The following is a 22,302-nucleotide window of genomic DNA, read 5'->3' on the forward strand; positions in this document are numbered from 1 at the left end:
TATGATGTTTATGCAGTTTTTCTTTAGCTGTACATACACTTTTTTAATAATAAACTTATTTTTCTTAAAGAGGGAACAGCAACTTTATCGTTCATGGCAAGGCTCACACCTTGACACAGGCAAGAATGGGGACAGTGGTGAGAGAAGGCAGGCTGGTCGAGGCTGGGGTCCCCCCTTCAGCGTCTAAGCAGACGGCTCGCCCCATGAAGGCTATTAGTCCTGCCAGTTCCAGGAAACCAGAGGCTGGTGCCCGTTAGTTACCTCGTGTTCCTACGGAAACTGAAAACCGTGGCTCAGGGAGTAGTCATCTCAGATACAAATTCTATTTCCTAAGGATGGTAACTAATTTACTGACTCAATGGAAGAATTCTGGTATTTGCACTTAGGGGAAGAGTAACTGTCGAGGAAGCTGCCGTCCATTTACATTTTTAATGTTGCTAAGGCTTTTGTTTATCTTGTGGCTTTCAAAGAAGAGTCCCGGATGGAAAGCCCCCATCCCCGTGGTGCGGTGGGAGCAGTGTCACAATTCACACCAGGGCGATTCTCAGTATTTTTTTAGGGTAAACGTGAAGGAAAATACATTTAGGTAACGGTAGTTTGAAAGACCCGCACCGCCTTCTAAACCAAGTGAACACGCAAACTATGGTGGAGCGTGCGCTGAATCTCTGCCAAAGACTGAAATGGTCTCCCGCAGCAGGTCCTGCACAGCAGGTTCTCGGGGGAGTTCATACACAGCATATACTCAGCACATGACATTAGGACCAGCCAGTTTTAATTCCCCAGAGCCATTCACATGCGTGTACGCGAACCGGAGGTGTTCTGAGAAGATCCTGCTTCAGCAAGGGTACTCGGAGGGGTCCCATCGGCCAGGCCTACTGAAGCCTCTAGCACTTCCTCTTCACCGGTTTTTCAATCTGATGACTCATGGAGCTCATGTGGGTTGTGTTATTTAAAAGGCCACACTCCTCCTCTAATACATGAAGAAAACATTCCCTAAGCCCTATTTGATTATTCTTCAAAGCTTTTTACTAGGGCTTTTCAAATTTATTTTTTTATTGATGGTTTAAAGCAATTTAAGAGATGGACCTTAAATTTTAAGTACATCTCAGCTTCTCTGTATTATGGAATATGTAAAGGGGAATATCAACATTGCTCCTCGCCTCAAAAAATGCCTTTGTAATATAGGCACATACTTTATTTATTTGTATGACCTTTGCTGACCTCTTTTTTTTCTAATTTAAGAACTGTTTCACTGAAAATGAAAACCCACGCTGCTACTTAAAGTTTTACAATCTGTATACTGGCTGTTGACAGATCTTCTGTAGGATCTTCTGTAGGTCTTTCGTAACCAGGAAGGCAGATGAGAGCTTTCAGCCTTTTAGTGGCATCTTAAGCTAGTAATTTGCAATCTTAAAATCAAGTTCTTTAGATGCTTTCACAGTGAGTGCCTTTAAGGCAGATAGTACTTCCCTAAAATAGTTCAGGAAACTTTTTTTAAAGGGAAAACTTTAGCTCAAGAGTAAAATCCTTGCTTCTAGTTAAGAGTGATGCTACCATCAATCTTGGCAAAATACCCCCTAAAAATCTGTAGACTATTGCACAGAACCAGTACGCCAGCCTTACCTTTACTGAGACTGCTGAAAAGTAAATGACAGTGATCTGAAGACTTAGAGGCGGGGAAGGAACAGCTATGTCTGCAAAAAAAAGGTTGAACCGAAGAGCTACATTTATACACAGAAATATTACAGTCCATTCTACACCTGATACTTCTTGAAAAGCAGATAAATCATTTCTTAGGGCGTACTTTAAAAAATACATGGCAAGAACCCATTAATGAATTTTAGCTCTTGATAGTAGGGCTTTGGTGTCAGTCAAATCTGAGTTGAATTTCAGGGTCTGTCAATCATTCGCTACCTGTGTTGATTCCGAACACTGCCACTACTATGTTAGTTTTCTCAACTGTAAAATAATAGTCCCTGAATATCACAGCGTGTTTGACAGTTAAAAGGATTATGAACTACACAAGGATATGGATGGTCTTTTGTAAACCTTCCATGAAAACAGGCAATAAAATATTCTTGAACAAATGAAGTCACTACCACTTAGCAAATGTTTATTAAATTGCACTTTAAACAGACACCTGAATGAGTTCCTGCCTGAACTCCTGAATCTGTAAGGTGAGCACTTCCACATTCCCTTTAGGGATTTAATTTTTGATACAAATGAGTTTAGTTAATAGTGCCAAACACTTCACATTAATTGCGGGAATATTTTTCCAGGGATTTCCTAAAGTCCCCGTTAAAAAGACAAATTTTGTTCTTTTGGGACTGTGACAGGCCCAAGAATTTGCCTTTTAAAAAATTCTACAAGGCATTCTTCTATAGACAATATGAATAAGTACCACCTTTTGAAAAGAAGCCTGGAAGAAATTCATATTCGAACTTTTCACCTTTTTCTTCCATGTGAACTACCTTCGGGCCAAACTGTTCAGTCTTCTGAACTAGAAGACCTGGGTCTGGGATAGAATCCAAATTTTCCATGGATAGAGGAAAAAAAAAAATACAGCACCTCCCAATGGACCAAAAGATTACTCAGTACACCTCAACTCTTCCCATTGTTTCTTTACTGCTTTAGGATTTGTAAGAGCACTTGGCTGCTGGGTTGAAACGAACTCTTCAAATATACTACATGAATACTTGACAAGTATTAAATAAACATATGGTTCATTCCCTAAAACAGTCACATTTATTTCTTTGAACTGCTACTTACAAGATAATCTAACTCACTGGAATGGTAACTGCCCATGACTCAAAGGCAAGACAAAGCCCAGATACTACATGTGTAACAGTCCCCATAAATACAAAAATACAGGTTTATAAATATAAGAAAATGTAGTAACATATCTTGTTAAAGGACAATAGCTTTGAGTTCCTTAGAAAAGTATGCCTGAAACTTCATAACTGAAGCCACTGGTTATATTCATAACCAGCTTAGTGAGGATGTTGCCCACTGCCTAACATCTGTAGGACAGTTGGGGTATTTCTGCAAAGCATTCATAATTTGAGTATTATCCAAAAGGAGTTTCATCAGCTGGTACTCTCTCTGTGTATTTACCGAAGTCCTTTCCATGGGCTTTATTAATTCTAATTGTTGTAAGTGTTCAAAAGCCTGAAAGATGAAAGAAATAGTTAAGGTTGAATAGAGGAAGTAAATAAAGTTAATCTAGGGAACAATGAGGGTTGTGGTCAACTGTAGAACAGAGTGCCAGGAAACAAAACTTAATAGAAATTAGCAGGGCTCAAAAACCACTCTCATCAACCTCATAAAAACTTCATCTATCAGGTGAAGGAGTGTCAATATACAATTATCTGTCTTTGCACTGTTGAATGTGAACAGGGCAAACTCTAATTCAGTCTGCACAATATAGTTTTTCTTCCAAAGCTCATTCTGTATCTAACACCTGCTAGTTCTGAATTTAAAGGAAGGGCTTCTAGCTCTTTCTATGAAAACCTAACATCTGGTAAGACTAGTCAATTTTTAACTAATTACTTAGGTCATTCAAATTGCCATTTACATTCTCTTTTTAGTTTTGTAAAACGTTGCTATGTAGAAGCTTAACATAGATGAAAAAAAGCCAGAGGCAGGAATGATCCCTAGCAGTACACCATGACTGTTCAGCTGATCCTATAAAATAAATGGTTCAGCAGAGTGGTATGGGCACGACGGAAAGACAGGTTCCTTTTTCCCTAAGAAGTCTGAAGCACATGCCACGACCTGTCAAAACAGCCTTCTCTTCCATCTCCCTCCCCAAAAGAGCTGTTTACTGTTTCCTCTTACCTCTAATATTCATGTATTATGTCTTTTCCAACCCTGATTGTTTTAGGTATTTTATTAGAGTATGAAAACAAACCATTAAGTCATGACATAATAACCATTAAATACTGACAAAATGAAATAGATTCTGGAGCTTTTAATCCTTACAACCACATTGTAACAACAACAACAACAACAAACAAAAAACAAAAAACTTTGGAATTTATTCTTTATGTATCATAAAAAGTCTTCTGATGAAAAGAGAAATAATTCAGACACCACTTGTTTCTGAAAATGAGAAAACACTGGAAGCTGCAGGTATTATTGGAGCTGAATAAAACAGAGATTTAAAGTATTTCTAGGGAGGAAAATACTTTATTTAAAATTAAGATATGAGCAGATACAAATCACAAGAATTTAAATGTTCATGTAACCCTTTGTACTAATACAACCTCCACAAACTATGACTATCAGGCAGACATGGACATTAGGAATGGGAAAAAAAAAAACAACCTCCAGTAGGCTAAATTCTTTCCCTGTTGTTCTCAAGAAATGGTAATTGCCTTGTACTCACATTTTTTAGTTGGTATAAAAAATACAAGTCTGATCACTAAGGCCTATAAAGAATGATAAAGAACTTATGGGGCCAGTTTTAAAAAGAAAAGAAAAGAAAGAAGAAAAGAAAAGAGGGAGGGATGAAAGGAAAGAAGATGCTTTTCCCCATAAAGTCCTCTAGAACTGCACTGTCCAGTAAGGGAACCACAGATGGCTACTGCTTTTCGTGGAACTTGGTTTTTTATTTAAGTTTATCATTAATTTTAATTTAAAATCTGATACTCGAGTCAATTATAAAATTTTAAGTTAGTTTGGAACAATTTCAGAATGTAAATCTTCTTCAGCTACAAATTTTATGAAATCTAAAGAGCAAGTATTTCCAATGAATATTTAGTAAATTAAGATGCGTGTTAAGTGTAAACACATGTAATTTTTAAAAAATAGAAGATAAAATATTTCATTAATAATTTTCTGTATTGATTATAGATTAAAATATTTTTGGTATATTAGGTCAAGTAAAATTTGTCATTAAACTTAATTTAATTTCTTTTTACTTTTTTTGTTGGTACTAGAAAATCCAAAGTTACGTTATGTGGCTCACATATTTCTAGTGGACAATTGTATGTTCTAATGAAATTTCTTAAGTTTTAAAACTCATAACTTAACTAACCCCTAATAACACTTTGTATGTCCTCACTAGTCTATGATATTTTACTCTAGTTTCTTAATGGCTAATACCTGCATTTTTGTCTTTTTACTGCTAAGATTATAAAGCCAACCTTTGAGTTGTAAAGGGACAGAATTTTATCCATGCAGTGTAACGTCTAGTTCTTTGCACCATGCAGGGCCGGAAACAGACAGTAGAGGGCAGTATACTTCCACAAACTGGGAACAACTGGCTGCTTCAGATTATTCAAAGATTTCATTTTGAGGTAATTTTTGTCTGCTATGCAAAAAAATTTCTAAGATAAACACCTAATGTTACAAAATTAATAAGCGTGCAACTATGACATATACAACCAAACTGGATGTAAAAATATACCTGTATGTAGAAAAAGAACAGTGTAACTTAAGTCTTACCTTCATGACAACAGGTTTTTCAAAATTATAAACAGAATGGGCCTTCCTTTGAACAAACTTCTGAAATTCTGGACAGAAAGCAATACCAACATTAACACCCTCAAATAAGCAGTGAGGTACAGTCAGAAAGAAACCACCAAAGTCCCATCTCACCGTTATAGACCATTTGAAAATTAAAGGGTTCCTCTTCATAGATGTCATTTAAATGTTTCATTGCAATTATAAGACAGATTTCCAAGACTGAAAGACCTAGAGTAAAAGGAAAACAAATTATGAGTTTTATATTAACTTACTGATTCATAAGATTGAAAGAACTCTCCTCCAAATAGAATGACAGAGTCAAAGACAATGGTTTTGAGGGATGGCAGGAGATCAAGACCTTCCCCAGGTTCAAATGCGTTTCAATCACTCTAACTTATACAATCTTAAGCAAACTGTTCAAGCTTCCTGCGTTTGTGTAGCTTACAAATAAGAGCAAACTAAGAAGCATAAAGCTTACAGAGATGTTTTAAGGATGAGAGAATATTATCAAGCACTTCTCATATGTCCCATAATAAACATAAACTGAAACTACCATTATGTACTTCATTTTTAATTTTTTGTTTGAGAGAGAGAGAGAAAGACAGAGAGAGAAGTAGATTCCCCACTGAGCAGAGGGCCCAAAGCGAAGCTCTATTCCAGGACTCTGGGATCATGACCTGAGACGAAGGCATATGCACTGAGCCACCCTGGTGACCCTACAATTATGAACTTTAAATCACATAGGGTCCTTGATTATTCAGAGAAACCCTAAACATGTAGAAATTATATCTAAAATTTTTTTCCTGGAGAGAAGAAAATTTGTTATATTCTTTAAAGGCATAGTGAACGCTTCAATGCCAATGCTCTTTAGCAGAACTTGATGCAATGTGAATGCCTGCAATACAAGTCTTAGCTGGATATCCAGTGTAGCAAGGGAGGCAGAGTATCAAGTTTCTTTCACTTTGTTTTTTATTTTTAAGATTTTATTTTAAGAATAAAATAAACTCATTTGAGAGTCAGAGAGATTGCAGAGGGAGAGGGAGAGGTTGAGAAGCAGACTCGTTACTGAACAACTGATGTAGGGCTTGATCCCATGACCCTGAGATCATGATTTGAGTGGAAGGCAGACACCTAACCAATTGAACCACCCAGGCGCCTCAAGTTTCTTTCACTTTAAATGTGGGTGATGATACCTTTTGCAGGGCTGAGTTAAAGGCTCTATGAGTATAAAAGTATTCTGTGTTATAGTTAAGTATAGTTTTGAAAGAACTCCATTAACGTAGACTTATAAAAAAAAACTAAGCAGGTTTCTCACCATGTACAATATTTGCTTTAGAATCCATGCTGCACAACTGGTTTGCCTCCATCAGATCTGCTGCAGTCATAAATGGGTGTGATGTTGTTACACGATTTAAAGCGAGCATCTAGGGAAATGTGGATCAGAAAAACACAGGTTTATTAGGCATTCTGGAGATACTACTGAATTACTGAAAATCTAATTTGGAGTCTATTCTTATGGGAGAGTTAGTATCAATGCTTGGGAAAGGTATTCTCATACTTGGCTCTATTAAAATATAGTATTTTAATACATATGCTATATAACTCTATAAATGTAAAGCATAAAAAAAAAGTTCTTGCTGCTCTCTATCTCTTCCCACTTATATATTTAATTCACAATTTCTCAAAAGAAAAACATTTAGAAAAGAGGAGGGCAAGAAGAGATCCAAAATAGGTAAAGAACTCTATTAAAAGGTTATTTTGATTTCATGGGGAAAATGGAGCAGGGAAGTACCTTGAGCTCACCTCCTCATGGACACACCAAGGCTGCAATTACATATAAAGCAACTCTGAGAATGCCCTGAAAAGTAGCAGCTGAAGATTTTGTTCTGTTTTTGTTTGGGTTTTTTTTTTGCAGCTAAAGATACTTTTAAAAGCCACACTGAGAAGGGTAAAAGAAGCAGAGATGTGGTTGGGGTAGGAACTCAAATACCCAGTGCAGTGACCCACAGGCAGGAGGTGTGGAAATCCTTCCTGAGGAGTGAGGGGTTCAAACCCCATATTGGGCACCCTCTGCCTTGGGTATCCGCACAGAAAGAGGAGTCTCCATAATGTTTGGCTTTGAAAATCAGTGGGGCTTCATTCTGGCAGAGCCAGAGGATGATAGGAAATGGAGACTCCATTCTTACAGGGCCCACACACAATTTCAATTGCTCAGAGGCAGCAGTTTGAAAAACATCTGGGCCACATATGAAGGTATACTGACTAATATAAAGTATACATAATGCTGGAGAGACAGGGATCTATAGGAGCTTTCTTTGGGAATGAAAGTGCTAGCAGTACTATTTTTCTTGTTTTTCTTCAGCGAAGCTAGTTACATGCTTCCAAGAGCCAGTTGTGACACTATCCATCAACCTGGTTAGCACCACTATCCATGCCAGGGCCATCCCCCTGTGGAATTGCACCATCAGAATCACCCACCCAGCTAAGTTCCCCTTCTAAATAAGTCCTACCCAAGGGAAGGGGAGCCAACCCCACCCACTAGCAAGCACACAAATGTCATGGAGAGATCTCACAATGAGCCACATGGGGGCTGCCCAACCCACCTGCCCTCAGCAGCTGCAGCTGGGTCTCTCAGCCACCTGGGCTGGGGCCAGCTCTACACACTGGTGTGCCTGTAGTAGTTGTGATGAGGCACTGCAGCCATATGGGCCAGGAACCAGCCTTGACGAGTGCTCTCAGCAGCTGTGGCCCAGTGACAAGAGAGAAGTGCAAGTAGCCAATATGAAACAGCCCTGAAGCTCCAGGGTCTAATGACCAGAACAGATTGTACGTCTGGGCTCCAGAGAATGACTTCTATATAAGGCCACTACTTTTAAGACCAGGAGACACAGCTACCCAATATAAGCAAACACAAAGATTCAGATAAAATGAGACAGAAGAGTATGTTCCAAATGAAAAATGATGAAACCTCAGAAAAAGAACTAAATAATAGAGTTATTTAAGCAATCTACCTGGTAAAGATGTCAAAATAATGGTCAGAAAGATGATTACCACACTTGGGAAACAAGTGGATGAACTTAGTGAGAACTTCAACAAAGAGCTAAGAAATATAGAAAGGAATCAATCATAGCTGAAGAATATAATAATTTGAAGTAAACAACAGATTAAAAGATGCAGAAGAATGGATGAGCAATCTGAAGACAAGGTAATGGAACCCAAGTTGTACAGCACAGAGGAGGAAAAGGAGTTTAAAATATGAGAATATGTTAAGGGATCATGAAGACAACATCGACCATACAGACATTCACCTCTAGTGGTCCCAGAAGGAGAAGGATGAGAGTAAGGGGCAGAAAACTTATTTGAAGAGAGACACCTAGGTGGCACAGAGGCTGAGTGTCTGCCTTCGGCCCAGAGAGTGATCCTGGGATCAGGGGATTAAGTCCCATATCGGGCTCCCTGCAAGGAGCCTGCTTCTCCTTCTGCCTTCTCTGCCTCTTTCTCTGTGTATCTCATGAATAAGTAAATAAAATCTTAAAAAAAGAAAAGAAAAATTACTTCTTATTTGAAGAAATGATAGCTGAAAACTTCCCTAATCTGGGAAAGGAAACAAGACATCCAGGGCCAGGAAGTACAGAAAGCCCTAAAGAAGAGTAATCCAAGGAGGTCTAATATATAATATTCAAACAAAATACATAATATTCAAAGTGTTGAAAGGAAAAAACCTACAACCAATAATATACTACATAGCAAAATTACTATTCAGAATTGGAGAGAAAAAAAGTTTCCAAGATACAGGAATTCATCATCATTGAACCAGCCTTACAAGAAATGGTAAAGGCACTTCTTTAAGCAAAAATGAAAAGGCCCTAAGAGGAAGTAAAAAAAAAATTATGAATGACAAAATTTCACTGGTAAATTGGTTAGCCCAATGAGAGGCTTGAACACACAACCCTGAGATTGAGATCTGAGCCAAGATTAAGAGCTGAATGATTAAAAAACTGAGCCACCCAGGCGCCCCTAAAATGCTTTTGAATTTAAGCAACTACCAACTTATAACCACATACCAAAAACTTAAAACAGATACACAAAAAATAAAGAGAAAGGAATCCAAACATAATACTAAAGAAAATCATATAATCACAAGGGAAGAGAGCAAGAGAAGAAGGGAACAGAAAAGAACTATAAAGACAACTGAAAACAATGAAAGGGCAGTAAGTGCATACATGCCAATAAGCACTTTTAATGTCAATGGATTAAGTGCACCAATCAAAAGGCATAGGGATGCTGAACAGATTAAAAATAAAAACAAGAACCATCTATATGCTGCCTATACAATATTCACTTCAGACCTAAGAATACCCACACACTGAAAGTGTAGGGACAGAAAAAGATATTCCATGCAAATAGATACAAACATACAAACAAAAGGCCAGGATAGCGATACTTGTACCAAGCAAAACAGACCTTAAAAAAAACAAAGACTGTGCTAAGACACAAACAACATCATGTAATGATAAAGGGATCAATCCAGTAAGAGAATATAACTGTAAATATATATGCACCCAACACCGAAGCACCTGAACATATAAAGCAAATATTAACACACACAAAGGGAGAAACTGAATGTAATACTATAATTTTATATGTTAATTATAATTTAACACCTCACTTACATCAATACACAGATCATCCAGTCAGAAAATCAATTAAGGAAACACTGGCCTTAAAAACACACTAGCCAGGGTGGCTCAGTGGTTGAGCATCTGCCTTTGGCTCAGGGAGTGATCCCAGAGGACCAAGTCCCACACTGGGCTCCCTGTGATGAACCTGCCTCTCTGTGTCTTTCACGAACAAATAAATAAAAATCTAAAAACAACAACAAAAAATACACTAGCCAGATGGATTCAGCAGATACATACAGATCATTCCATCCAAAACCAGCACAAGACACCAAACACGTTCTTTTTAAGTGCACGTGGAACATTCTCCAGGACAAGTTACGTTAGGCCAGAAAACAAGTCTCAATAAATTTAATAAGACTGAAATCGTATCAAGCATCTTTTCCAAGCACAATGGTATGAAACAGGAAATCAATCACAAGAAAAAAACCTAGAAAAACCACAAACATGTGGAAACCAAATAACATACTACTAAACAACCAATGAGTCAAGAAAGAAATCAGAGATAACAGAAAAATACATGGAGACAAATGAGAAGGGAAACAGTGTTCCAAAAATCTTTGGGTCAGAGCAAAAGCAGTCTGAGGAGGAAGGTGATATGACTGAAACAGGCCTACCTAAAGAAACAAGTGAAACCTCAATGAAAGAATCTAATGTGACATTTAAAAGAAGTAGAAAAAGAAGAACAGAACAAGGGAGGAATACAGATCGGAATGAAAACAAATAAGAAATTTTTAAAAATCCAGAAAAAACATCAATGAAATTAAGAGCTGGCTGTTTGAAAAGACAAACAAAATTGATAAACCTTTAGAAAGATTCATCAAGATATAAAGAGGACTCAAAATCAGAAATAAAAGAGAAGTTACAACTGACACCACAGAAATCAATGGATTTCAAGAGACCACCTTGAAAATTTATACACCAACAAAATGTACAACCTAGAAGAAATGGATAAATTCCTAGAAACACACAATCTTCTAAGATTGAATCAGGAAGAAACAGAAAATCTGAACTACTAGTAACAAAATCAAAAAAGTAATTTAAAAACTTCTCTGGGGCACCTGGGTGGTGGTAGTGGATTAAGCACCCAACTATTGGTTTCTGCTCAGGTTGTGATCTTAGGGTCAGGAGATCCAGCCCTATGTCGGGCTTTCCACTCAGTGTGGAGTTGGCTTGAGATTCTCTCTTCTTCACCCTCTGCCCCTTCAGCTCATGCTCTAAAATAAAATAAATCCTTAAAAAATGATAACAACTCCCAAGAAATAAAATTTTAGGACCAGATAGGTTCGCAGGTGAATTCTCCCAAATATTCAGAGTTAATACCCATACTTCTCAAACTATTCCAAAAAACCGAAGAGGGAAGAATGACTACGAGGCCAGCATTAGACTAATACCAAAACCACACCAAGACACTACAGAAACAGAGTATTACGGGCCAATATTCCTGATGAACACAGATGCAAATATCCTCAACAAAATATTAGCAAACTGAAAACAATATATTAAAAGGATCATTCATCATGATCAAGTGGGATTTATTCCAGGGATCCAATGCTGGCTCAATATTCACAAATCAATCAATATGATGCACCATATTAACAAAATGAAGCATAAAAATCATACAATTGGCAAAAGAGATGCAGAAAAGCTTGGCAAAATTCAATATCCATTCAGGATAAAAGCACTTAACAAAGTTATATAGAAGGAACATACCTCAATACAGTAAAGGCCATGCGTGAAAATCCACAACCAGGATCATACTCAAAAGGTAAAAAGCTGAAAGCTTTTCCTTTAAGGTCAGGAACAAGACAAGGATGCAGACTCTCAAACTTTTATTATTAAACATGGTACTTGGGACCCCTGGGTGGCTCAGCGGTTGAGCGTCTGCCTTTGGCTCAGGGCATGATCTCGGGTCTGGGGATTGAGTCCCACATCAGGGTCCCTGTGAGGAGCCTGCTTCTCTCTCTGCCTATGTCTCTGCCTCTCTCTCTCTCATGAATAAATAAATAGATCTTAAAAAATAAAATAAAATAAAATAAACATGGTACTGGAAGTCTTAACTGCAGTAATCAGACAAGAAATAAAAGGCATCCAAATTGCTTAAGAAAAATGTGAAACTGTCACTACTTGCAGATGATATAATACTAGGGCAGGAAATTCTAAAGACTTCACCAAGAAACCATTAGAACCAACACAAAACTTCAGTAAAGTCGCAGGATAAAATATTAATACGCAGAAACCTGCTGTGTTTCTGTACACTAACAACAAACTAGCAGAAAGAGAAATTAAGAAAACAATCCCATTTACAACTGCATCAAAAAGAACAAAATATCTAGGAAGACATTTAACTAACCAATGAGGTAAAAAACCCGTCCTCTAAAACCTGTTAAGACACTGATTAAAGAAACTGAGAATGACACAAATAAATGGAAAAATATACCATGCTCATGAACTAACATTGTTAATGTTTGTTCTACCCTAAGCAATCTACAGCTTCAATGCAATCTCTATCTAAATACCAGTAACGGTTTTCACAGAACTAGAAGAAATAATCCTAAAATTTGTATGAAACCACAAAGGACCCTGGAATAGCCAGTGATCTTCAGAAAGAACAAACCTGGAAGTATCACACTCCCAGATTTCAAACTATACTACAAAGCTATAGTAATCAATACAGTATGCTACTGTCATGGAAACAGCCCCATAGATCAACGGAACTGAATAGTTGAATAAAAAATAAAGTCACAGGTTTATGGTTAATTAATCTATGACAAAAAGGCAAAAATATAGAATGAGGAAAAGATAGTCTCTTTAATAAATGGTATTGGGAAATTGGACAGTGACATTCAACAGAATGAAACTGGACCACTTTCCTACACCAAATGGATTAAAGACCTAAATACAAGGCCTGCAACCATAAAACTCTTTAAAAAATACTCTTGTCAGTAAACTCTTGGATATCTGTCTCAGCATATTTTTTTATAACTGCGTTTATGTGAGGACAACAACAACAAAAAAAAGCAAGTCAGACTATATAAAACTAAAATACTTTTCACAGTAAAGGGAATCATCAACAAACCAAAAAGTCAATCTCATTACTTCTCCCATATTTGTAAATATATTTGATTAGGAGGTTAGTATCCAAAATACATAAAGAACTCATAGAACTCAACACCAGAACCCAAAACGATTGGATTAAAAAGTGGGCAAGGAGCTGAACAGACACTTCCAAAGACATAATACAGATGGCCAACAGACACATGAAAAAATGCTCAACCTCACTAATCATCAGAATAAGACAAATCGAAATCACAATGAGAGATTACCTCATACCTATCCGAATGCTAGTATCAAAAAGATAAGAACAAGTGTTACGGAGGATATGGAGAAAAAGGAACCCTCCTGCTGTTAGGGGGAATATAAATTGGTACAGTCAGTATGGAAAATAGTATGTAGATTACTCAAAAATTAAATGGAACTACTGTACAATCCAACAACTGCATTTGTAAGTATTTATGCATAGAAAACAAAAACATATGTATGAATACGTATATATTCTTAGACAACACAGACTAATTTCTAAGTTTTATATAAATATCATATTGTACCTCTGTAACTTTCTTCACTGAACATCTATTCTGAGAACTTATGCATGTTGAGGTATCACTTCCAGCTCATTCATTTTTTTCTGTTATTACATTCCTTCATGTATACTCAATTTATTCTTTCCCTTGACAGCTGTCATTTTCTTTTTTTTTTTTTTTTGCAATTATAAACAGCATTGCTCTAAATAATCTTGTATATGCTGTCTTGTGCATCTGAGTTTCCCTAAATATCTAATTTGCAAAATTGCTTCAAAGTACCTGGACATATTTATACTAGCAGCCACAAATTTTAGTAGTCACAGACATTTACGATACCATTAGAAACAAATATATTTCTGTATACTAACAATGAACATATTGAAAACAATTAAAAACAAGATGTCATTTAAATATATTTACAAAGTATCATTTCCAAAAAATAATTAAATACTTAAGTATACATTTTAACCATATAAAAAGTCTTTGTGGTAAAAATTATAAAATGATTAAACAAATCAAAGAAAAACTAAATAAAAGGAGAAATGTACCATATTCCAGATTGGAAGATTGCAGATTAGAAGATTCAACATAGTAATCATGGTAATTCTCCCAAAATTTATCTGTAAATTCAATCCAATTCCCATCAAAATGTAATTACCTGGTGAAATAAGTAGCAAAAATAAAATGAATACAAACCAATAGCATGTGTAATGACCGTAGGTTTTTGCTGACATTGAAATGCTTTTGTAGTACTTCTCGCACACTTCTATCTTCCATGAGACACTAGAGAGAGAGAAAAAAAAAAAAAAGATAAGGAAGAAGGCAGTTTAAAACCTAACTATAATGTGCCTCACTGGTTGGTGTACCTCATTAACTCTATCTGATTATTTATTCATTATTAAATAGGCGTTGGTTTTATTTGCAGGATACAAAAATCAAAATGAAATTTCTAGTCTATTAATTTTCTTCTTAACCCTTTATGTTAATTAAATATCACAAAAATAAAACATAATACCTATCCCAAACTTTCTGGTGTAAAAAGGGAAACTATACAGTCATACCAGGGGGATGATCAAAACTCAGCACAAAACACAACAGAGTAAGAATTACCATATTTGGGGAAAAAAGGTAAAGCAATACAAAGAATGCTTAAACCGTATGAGTCAATAAGCTAAAAAGAAAGCATTATAGGGAACAACATGAGCAATGCAGAAAGATCGTGGCATACTGACAGAAGATGATTAGTCATGTAACCCTGAGTTTCAGTTATTGGCAAAGTGATTTCATGGTAAGACAAGGACAGAAAAACCTAATTGTAGGACACTGCAACTATCCATATTAGAGACAAAAAGGGTCTGAATTAATAGTGTAAGTAGAGAATTAAGACATTTATAGAAGACATGGTCTGATGGAAAGTCAAATAGTGACTTGTGGAAAAGCAAAGGCTTAAGAGGGAAGAAAAAAATCATAAATGGTATTTTGGGGACAGAATATCCTAAAAAGAATGAAGATGTGGTCAAGAAGTGAAACTTGATTATTAATATTTAAGAAGTAAATGGAAAAAGAAGAGCAAAAAGACTGAGAAAGATATTGAAGACTGGAAGAGAATCTAAGAGAGAGCAATTAAACCAAGGGGAAGGAAGTAGTGATCAACAATGTAAATAGTGCAAACTAAAATATATTTTGAGAAGCTAATCGCTTTGGAAATTTGGAGATCAATAAGCCTCTTGAAAAGGCTGTTATCTAAATAGCCAAGTGACCGCAATGAATTAGAATTAATGAAAAGGTACATTTAGCATTAAACAAAAAGTCAGAAGTAAGGAAAGGAAATTAACAGCTGGCAGAGCCAAAAATAGCCTGGGGAAGACTGACATAAATTCTCAAAAATCATCTGCAAGGAATAAGGATTCTTTTTCTTAAACAAAAACCCATAAAACCTCATTTTCTAGAGATGATACTGGTTTGCCTCTACTTCTACTGCAAGAAGATCCAAATTCAGGAATAAATTCTAGTATAATGGAATAAAGTTTTATGCACTCAGTGAATACATTATCCCATTATCCTAGCTGAAGTCCCCATTCCTTTGTCATTGCTTTCACTATTCTCTTTGACTTTATTTTTTTTTTTATAAATTTTTTTTTTTAATTTTTATTTATTTATGATAGTCACAGAGAGAGAGAGAGGCGCAGAGACACAGGCAGAGGGAGAAGCAGGCTCCATGCACTGGGAGCCCGATGTGGGATTCGATCCCAGGTCTCCAGGATCGTGCCCTGGGCCAAAGGCAGGCGCCAAACCGCTGCGCCACCCAGGGATCCCCTCTCTTTGACTTTAACAGCATTTGTTTGCTATTACTATACATATCTTTTTATCATAAACAGGATCAAGTACCCTTTGAAAGTACAGTAGATGAACATAAAATAATAAAGCAAAGTAATACACATAAAAAAACTTTTGGCAATTAACTGTAGTGCTGTTGAAAATATTAAAAAAATCGCCTGGGATAAAAATATTGATAAAAGAAATTTTCTCTGTAAGAATTCAGTTATTTTTAAGAATAGCTGGTTTAAAAAAAAAAAAAAAAAGAATAGCTGGTTAACTGCTTTTCTTCCACATGATGCTTTAAAGGGTTAACCTATACTCTTTCTTCTTATATAGAGGTCTGAATCCAACTCTCCATCTTTCTGAAAGCTATCACCTTCTTGCTTCCTTAATTACTTAATACGCTTTTAAAAAAAAAGTCTAGATCTATATGTGAGCCATTAAAACAATCTCTTATTACACTTTCACCTTGATTCAAACACTAGAAACTACCTGGAGATAAAGCTATTAAAAAAAAAAAAGCACTCTTTGAATGTCTATTTTATTTAACTATGATAGTCACTGAAGATATAAGATCTTGGGTTTTGAAACACGACTGATTTTATTTCTCTGGATTGAAAACTCCTTTATAGGAGTTGGCTCAGGAAATGATGCAAGGGAAATAAAGATGGAGAATGGCTGATGTCACCCCTTACAGGAACATGGAAACAAAGCAGACCTCTCCTGTTATTCAAGGAAGCCAAAACATTAACTTTTCACTAATGCAACACATGAATAGCAGTTGCAGAAGCAAGTTCTTATTCTGATTGTACAGTTTGCTTGGATGGTGCCCTCTTCACAGGTAGATCGTAAGCAGAATGTAACACAGTTTACTGGTAACTCAAAACTCAGGATGCTGTCCAGGGATAACTTAGTGGCAGCATAATAGGTACTAAACCTCCTAGTCAATTTCTGCTGAATCTTCTCACCTACTGCTAACAGGGAAGGTTATGACAGTAGGTAAACATTCCTGGAACTGAGCTATAGTACTTTGGGAGGGAATTTCCTTTGAGAAGAATTAAATACCATCTTTTAAAATGCTCCTTCATACAGGGATTTCTCTTCTACTGCAATGCTGTGATGGTATTTACTCTGCCTAACTTATTTGACTCATCCGGGGTAGGTAGGGCTACAACATTCAAGTTAGGCAGGATTCAACCCTATATCCTGAAGTTATTTCTTGGATGAGATTCCATAGGTGAAATTTGTTATCTATACTATTGTTTTTGTTTTAATCTGGGTATCAAAAAAAAAAAAAAAAAACTTGCTGGGTAGTCAGTACTCAGAGAAAGGATAGCTCCCTCAGTGCAACCCCACTTTTCCTGGACAGGGCCTCTGGCCATGGTGCTGACAAATATTTCAAGTGAAGTTCATCATTAGCATACCAAAGGGAAGTGGCAAATGAGGTAAGGATAAAGGGAACAAAGTATTAGAACTAAGAGACACAAACTTCAGTGACACTAGTTCTACATTATAAAAGAACTGCAAGATTGTTAAACACCCAAAACCAAAAGGATAGTGCTCACATTCACTTCTACCATCTGCCCCTAAATTCAGTGATATTAGGATCAGTAATGATCCTAAGGGTTAACCACACTCCTGCCACAGGGTTACCATTTTCCGAGCCATCTAGAATTATGCTTCAGGAGTAATTCCTTTCATCTAATTAACACTTCTATATACCTACTCAGATGCACAAAATGGAATAGAGGCTGGGAAGGATACAAAGACAGGTGTCAGCACTGTACAACCTGGGCTATGATGTCATCTTAGGAAAGAAAGGAAGCAGGGACAGGAATAAAAGTCCTGGCAAAGCAAAGACCATGAAAGATTGCATTTGAATCTCTAAAGCAGAAACACATACTGTCAGAAAAACATACTGTCCTAACAATATCATCAGTTCAGGAACTGTGGGTGAAAGCCTGAGAGTGAGGCACAGAAAAGTGGATTCAGAGGCCAAAGATGCAGAGCTCTGTTCCACTCTGGATCTAAGTAAGGAAAGGGACAATGTGGGAGTACCAAATATAAAGAGTTCCTAAAGACTATAATCTTAATAATAAGACAGAGTATCAGAAAGACTTCCTGGGACTGACAAATACCCGAGTCTCAGGCAAGATTAATTTGTGGAGAAGGGAGAAGGAAAAACCACACCTAAGGACAGCATAGAACAATATCTGAATTTTAAGGATAGAATCAACCATTTTTACATATAATTCTGTAGAGTACCACTAGAAAAAAATACAGAATTGTCAATCAGATCAAATGGAAAAGGTAAAACAAAGACTAATATGCAAAATTTGAACTCTTTATGTAAAAGCACCTTTAGTATGAAATGCTATAAACCAAATAATTACTCTGTAGTAAAAGGAGGTAAAATGGGCATGGATATAAGGGAAACCTGTACCTTCAACCAATGCATTCTTATACACTTACGAAATTTTATTTGGTGAACTTTTAGTAATCTCTACACCCGATGTGAGGCTTGAACCCGCAACCCCAACATCAAGAGTTGCATGCTCTTCCAAGTGAGCCAGCCAGATCTTCCCTTGTTCAGTGAACTTTTAATTTAAAAAAAGCAAAGTCCCCAAATTAACAATTTAAAAAAGGGAAAGTGCCCAAATTAACAGTGCTTAGATGAGAAGACTGTATTTTATAATCAAAGCAAGAATCAAGTTTCAGTTATGCAAGATAAGTACATTTTGGAGATCGAATAATTAACACTAAAAATGTGACTATGGTTAACAATAGTGTCATATACTTGAAATTTGCTAGAATAAGATAGCTTATAAGAATTCTCACCTCCTCCCATAAGAAAGAAAGAAAGAAAAAAGAAAAGAAAAGAAAAGAAAAGAAAAGAAAAGAAAAGAAAAGAAAAGAAAAGAAAAGAAAAGAAAAGAAAATAGTAACTACTAGGGTGATGGATGTTTTGAATAGTTTCACTGTGGTATTTCATGATGTATACGTGTATCAAATCAAGTTGTACAGATGAAACATACATAATTTTTGTCACTTATAGCTCAACAAAGCTGATAAAACTGTTTAAGAACAAAACAAATGCAAAGGTCCCACTTTTAATTTGATATTGATATTTAGGGTTAAAAATCATGACTGCTTTTTGAATCAGTATTTGTATATCCTTTGGGTAAATACACAGTAGAGTAATGCAACTGCTGGATCATAGGGTATTTCTGTTTTTGAGTAACTTCCATACTGTTCTCCACAGTGGCTGTACCAGTTTCAATTCCCACCACCAGTGTAAGAGGGTTCCCCTATCTCCACACCCTCATCAACATCTATTGTTTGCTGTGTTAATTTTAGCCATCCTGACAGGTGTGATGTGACATCTCACTGTAGTTTAGATTTGTCTTTCCCTGATGATGAGTGATATTGACCATCTTTTCATGTATCCATTAGTCATCTGTAGGTCTTCTTTGGAAAAATGTCTGTTCATGTCTTCTGCCCATTTCTTGACTGTATTATTTGTTTCTTAGGTGTTGAGTTTAATAAGTGGCTTTATATATTTATATACTAACCCTTTATCAGATAGGTCATTTGCAAATATCTTTTCCCATTCCGAAGGTTGCCTTTTAGTTTTGTTGACCGTTTCCGTATCTTTGCAGAAGCTTCTTATCTTGACGAAGTCCCAAAAATTCATTTCTGCTTGTGTTTCCCTTGCCTCAGGAGATAGATCTAATAAGAAATAGCTATGGCCAAGGTCAAAGAGGTTGCTGCCTGTGTTCTCTAGGATTTTGATGGTTTCATGTCTCATTAGGTCTTTTATCCATTTTGAATTTAGTTTTGTGTATGAATGTTTATACTCACATTACTAACAATAGCCAAATAAATTATGGAAAGAGCCCAAATGTCCATCAATAGATAAATGGATAAAGAAGTTATGGTGTATACATACAATATTACCTAAGACAAAAAAAAAAGAATGAAATGCTGCCATTTGTAATGCCATGGATGAAACCACAGAGTATTATGGTAAGGGAAATAAGTCAGAGAAAGACATATACTATGTGATTTCATCCATGTGGAATTTAAACGAAAGAGGGCCACAGGGAGTAAAAAGAGAGACAAACACAGGAAAGACTTGAACTCACTCTCATGACATGAGACCATGACATAAACCATAACCAAGAGTTGGACACTTTACTGACTGAGTTACCCAGGTGCCCTCAGACTCTTAACTACAGAGTACAAACTGAGGGTACTGGACAGTAGGTGCACAGGGGCTGGATTAAGTGGGTGATGGGTAATAAGGAAGGGACCTCCTGTGATAAAGACTGCATGTTATACGTTAGTGATGAATTGCTGGATACTGCACCCAAAACTAGTATTTCACGGTAGATAAACTAACTGAAATTAATTAATTTACAGATTTCATTTTTATTTATTCATGAGAGACAAAGACAGACAGGCAGAGACATAGGCAGAGGGAGAAGCAGGCTCCATCCAGGGAGCCTAATATGTGACTCAATCCTAGGACCCTGGGATCATGACCTGAGCAATGCAAAGGCTCAACCACTAAGCCACCCAGGTGCCCCACTAACTGAAATTTAAATAAAAACTTAATAAAACTACAAAAAATAATAAAATAATTATTACTTTGACATAAAACAATGTATTTTTTTTAGAGCTAGTGAATATACACTTTTCAACTTTAATTATCCAAAGATCTAATCATCTTCATCAGTATTTAATATCATAGACCAGTTTACCCCAATTCTTTTAAGACCAAGGACTCTACATTATTTTCTACTTTCAGAAGACCCATATTTTTGAGATTCTACCATGTGGGATTTATTCAGCAACAGTTTTTTAATTTTGTTATTAAACACACTCCCACACGTACACTCTCTCCCTTCTTCCTGCCAACTGAAAATTCCTGTCAGCGTATCGTAAACTGATGCTAGTATGCAGAGTTGATATGAATGGCCCATATAAGTTAGGCTATCCAATTCAAGATAAATTTACAGAGCCCAAAAGGTTTAGTAAACCTTTAAATCAGCATGTGATTGTGCCTGGATAGCTAAGACCCTGAGGGCTCCAGGGACTACAAGATGAGATTCACCAATACAGACAATATAACCAGAGGTGCCAAGCCTGGCTTGACTTAATAGACCCAATGAAATAAAAACTGAAATTGTACAAGAATTGGGGGGGGGGGGGGGGGGGGGGATCCGTACTGGACAGTTAGATATAAACCACTAAGCTAATATATAGATAAACTTGTAATTCATGAAAATAAAGCTTTCATAGCACTAAATATTAACAATCTTCACAATTTAACAATTTTTTCTGTATCAAACAATATTAATAATTTAGATTATTTAGAATAATCTAAAATAAAAGCCAGATAGAAATAAAAATCTCATTAAAGTTCTTTTGAGAGGGAACACTGAGTGGCTCAGTGGTTGAGCATGTGCCTTAGGCTCAGGGCATGATCCCAGGGTCCTGGGATCAAGTTCCATATCCCACGGGGAGCCTGCTTCTCTTTCTGCCTATGTCTCTGCCTCTCTCTGTGTATCTCTCATGAATAATAAAATCTTAAAAAATAATAAAGCTTTTTTTTAAGATTTTATTTATTTATTCATGAGACTACACAGAGCGGAGAGAGAGAGGCAGAGACACAGGCAGAGACACAGGCAGAGGGAGAAGCAGCTCCATGCAGGGAGCCCGATGTGGAACTCGATCCCGGGTCTCCAGGATCAGGCCCTGGGCTGAAGGCCGCGCTAAACCGCTGAGGCAAACGGGCTGCCCAATAAAGCTCTTTTGAGAGAGAAATTAGCATATGACATTTCAAATATCTTTTAAAAGAAAATAACACAAAAAAGTGTATAATTTGTATTAATGCAGTTTTATGCTACAATAATATTACAAACTGTGCTAATTTCCAGACTTGTTTAAACTTGTAGGTTTCAATGGTATATATAAGTAAGGCACAAAAATTATTTAAACTTTATTGCCTCTGTTCCAAGTTACCTGAACATTCTCATTCCACTTCTCAGAGAAGAGCTTGTCTGGAAATTCTGCAGGTAGAGATAATTGTTCTTTAAATATTTTAAGATACTGTGGAAAGCCAAATGAATTCATTAAATGTATCTGCCGGTGAGAAAATCGTGACTTCACTCTTTTTTCTAAGAGTTCCAAAATATCCTTAAAAACAAACAAAAATCCGTATTAGCTACATGTTAAAAAAAAAAAAA

At 36.4% G+C, this 22,302-nt stretch overlaps 1 protein-coding gene across 3 annotated transcripts in view; it reads right to left on the bottom strand.

Annotated features, from left to right (window-relative positions):
* Positions 1–2,092: 2,092 nt before the first annotated feature.
* ORC4 (origin recognition complex subunit 4) overlaps positions 2,093–22,302 on the bottom strand; it is an 86,765-nt gene continuing 66,555 nt past the window's right edge. For all 3 annotated transcript variants that reach the window (XM_038565137.1, XM_038565139.1, XM_038565138.1), the window contains exons 9-14: positions 22,079–22,252; positions 14,429–14,515; positions 6,785–6,893; positions 5,602–5,697; positions 5,449–5,516; positions 2,093–3,168 (exon numbers count right to left, since the gene is read on the bottom strand). In XM_038565137.1, coding sequence (XP_038421065.1) covers positions 2,980–3,168; positions 5,449–5,516; positions 5,602–5,697; positions 6,785–6,893; positions 14,429–14,515; positions 22,079–22,252 — 723 coding nt within the window. In that variant the 3' untranslated portion in view covers positions 2,093–2,979. The remainder of the gene's footprint in view (positions 3,169–5,448; positions 5,517–5,601; positions 5,698–6,784; positions 6,894–14,428; positions 14,516–22,078; positions 22,253–22,302) is intronic.

This window comes from Canis lupus, chromosome 19 (genome assembly GCF_011100685.1).
Source record: "Canis lupus familiaris isolate Mischka breed German Shepherd chromosome 19, alternate assembly UU_Cfam_GSD_1.0, whole genome shotgun sequence".
NCBI classification, from domain to species: domain Eukaryota; kingdom Metazoa; phylum Chordata; class Mammalia; order Carnivora; family Canidae; genus Canis; species Canis lupus.